At 61.3% G+C, this 2,478-nt stretch overlaps 1 protein-coding gene across 1 annotated transcript; it reads left to right on the plus strand.

Annotated features, from left to right (window-relative positions):
• TMEM134 (transmembrane protein 134) lies at positions 1-1,930 on the plus strand (the record flags this gene model as incomplete). Its single annotated transcript, XM_023738117.1, has 4 exons — positions 1-90; positions 1,010-1,074; positions 1,521-1,610; positions 1,729-1,930. Coding segments are annotated over 4 exons (447 nt in total), but the record flags the coding sequence as incomplete, so codon positions are not given.
• Positions 1,931-2,478: the final 548 nt, after the last annotated feature.

Below are 2,478 nucleotides of genomic sequence, written 5' to 3' on the forward strand. Positions count from 1 at the left end.
GGGGTCGCCCGCTTCGGACCGCTGCACTTCGAGCGCCGGGCCCGGTTCGAGGTGGCCGACGAGGACAAGCAGTCCCGGCTGCGCTACCAGGTGAATGGCCTGGCCCACCTCGCCCCCCGCCCCGTAGGGCGGCACCCCAGGCAGGACCCAGAGAGCCCCGTCTCTGGGGAGAATCTGCCTGGAGACCCCAGACGGAGCGGGAGACCACCCGGACGCGACCCCCGATCCAGAGCCCTGCCCAGACTCTCCCAGCTGAGACTTTAGTCTCCAGCCAGCACTGGCGAGCCCGGACCCGGGGGCTCATCTCCCACTCGCGGGTGGAGATCCCACCTGGAGTCCCCAGCCACCCTGGGCACTGACCCCTCCTACCCACCACTGGGCTCCTTGCTCATATTCAGTAGCACCCCTTCAGTCTCAGGCCACACGATCTAATGGGAACCTCCATCCCCTTCCTCAGTTGTGAGAGTCCACACCCCATCCTTCCCCCACAGCTGGAAGGCCCCCCCCTCAAGAGGAGTCCTTGCCCACCTCTCGACTCCCACTAAACAGGGAATCCCCATTTTCCCTGGAGACCTCCACCAACCCCAGCATCCTTTTCCTGGAGACCTGGACCAGATATCTGTGACCCAAACCTGAGAACCCTAAGCCTGCCCAAACCCGGCACCCCAAAACCAGAGCCCCTGCTCTGGACCCCTGAAATACCATCCTGAGAGCTTCACCCTGACTCCCAAACTTGGGAGAGCTCCTGGCCCTGGTACCTATGCTGGGAGACCTCACCCAGCCCTGGCAGCCCCTGCACCCAAAGCCCCCAGGCCCTCCTCCCACCTGGTTTCGGTTTCTGTGAGTCACTAAACCCGTTCTGCTGGGAGGGCGGGGCGAGGGCAGCTGGTGAGCAGCTGTCAGGCTGGCAAACAGCTGTGTGGACCTGCCTTCCTCCCCTCACCCCCTAGAGGGGAGTGGGTAAGGGATTGAGCCCAGCAACCTCCCTGAGCCCTGTGTTCTGGAATAGAACCTGGAGAATGATGAGGATGGAGCCCAGGCCTCTCCGGAACCAGATGGGGGAGTCAACACCAGGTCAGGACCAGGTGGGGACCCACCCTGCATCCCAGCCCTGCGCCTCTGGCTCCTGTCCTTCCAGGGACCCCACCCAGCCCCACACCCCACCTCAGCTCCCTCACATCCTGTCCTGCACCGGGTCCCACTCCCCTCATGGGACCCCCGTCCTATGAGATCACCCTACCCTAGTCCCCAGCCTTTGCACCCCCACCCCCACCAAGCCCCCTATCCTGAAGGAACCCCTAGCCCTAGCCCCCAGCCTCCTGCAACCCCTGGTCCTGTAGACACCTCCAGCCCTTGAATTCATCCTAGCAACATCTCTCAAGGTCCCTTCTGCAGGGACACCCTGCCCCAGTCCCTGCTCTATCCCAACACTCCGTTCTGACTGCTGTGCTGCAGAGGCGGGACGCCCCAGAGGCCCCTCCTGGCCTCCCTGTCCCCTCACTGGGGCCTCTGCCCTGCAGGGACTCGGCGCGAACATCCACCCGCAGCTCACAATGGTCTTTCAGCACTGTCAGCAGCAGCACCCAGCACTCCTACAGCGCCTGCTGCAGGTGAGGCCTGGCCCTGCCCCAGCCCCTGAGCCCCCTGCCCACCCAGCGCGTGCGGCCCGGGCTTCCCCACCCCCTCCCCGTGCCCCTTGCACAGCCATCCTGCTTTCCTGCCCACCAGCTGGATCCAGCACCCTCTGATCCAGAAGAACCGCCGGGTAGTACTGACCTCCTTCCTGCTCCTGCTGCTGGGGCTGGGTGAGTGCCCTGGGCCCCCCTGCCACCCCACAGGGGCCCACCCTCCTTGTATGCAGGCTCTGAGTCGTCCTGGGTGCCCTGAGCCTCCCAGCATCCCAGGGAGGCAGCTGGCATCACCATTTTAAGGGTGAGGAAACTGAGGCCTTGAGAGGGCCAGGCCCTGGCTCCTGATCACACAGCCAGGAAACCAAATGTAACTGGAAATGGGACCTGGCTCAGCTCCAAAGAGCCATGGACTTTTCCTTTTTTTTTTAACTTAGCTTATTTATCATTCAGCCAGCACAATATCCTGAGCACCTGCTGTATTCCAGGCCCTGTTTCAGCCCTGGGGATACAGCGGAGAAAAGAACAGATAGAGACAGAGAATGGTCCTTGCCCTCAGGGAGCTTTCTTTCCAGTTCACCTTGTGATTGATTAGACTGCTGTAGACACAAGGGCTTACAGAGGACAGATAAGTAATAACTAGAAGAACGAACACATCAGTCTTGGAGGAAGTACAGCCAGAATGCTCCTTGGAAGCAAGGATGGCGAGACTCCGTCTCACATACTTTGGACATGTCATCAGGAGGGACCAGTCCCTGGAGAAGGACATCATGCTTTGTAAGGTAGGGGGTCAGGGAAAAAGAACAAGACCCTCAACGAGATGGATTGACACAGCGGTTGCAACAACGGG

Source organism: Trichechus manatus, unplaced genomic scaffold, assembly GCF_000243295.1.
Source record: "Trichechus manatus latirostris isolate Lorelei unplaced genomic scaffold, TriManLat1.0 scaffold00113, whole genome shotgun sequence".
Lineage (NCBI taxonomy): Eukaryota > Metazoa > Chordata > Mammalia > Sirenia > Trichechidae > Trichechus > Trichechus manatus.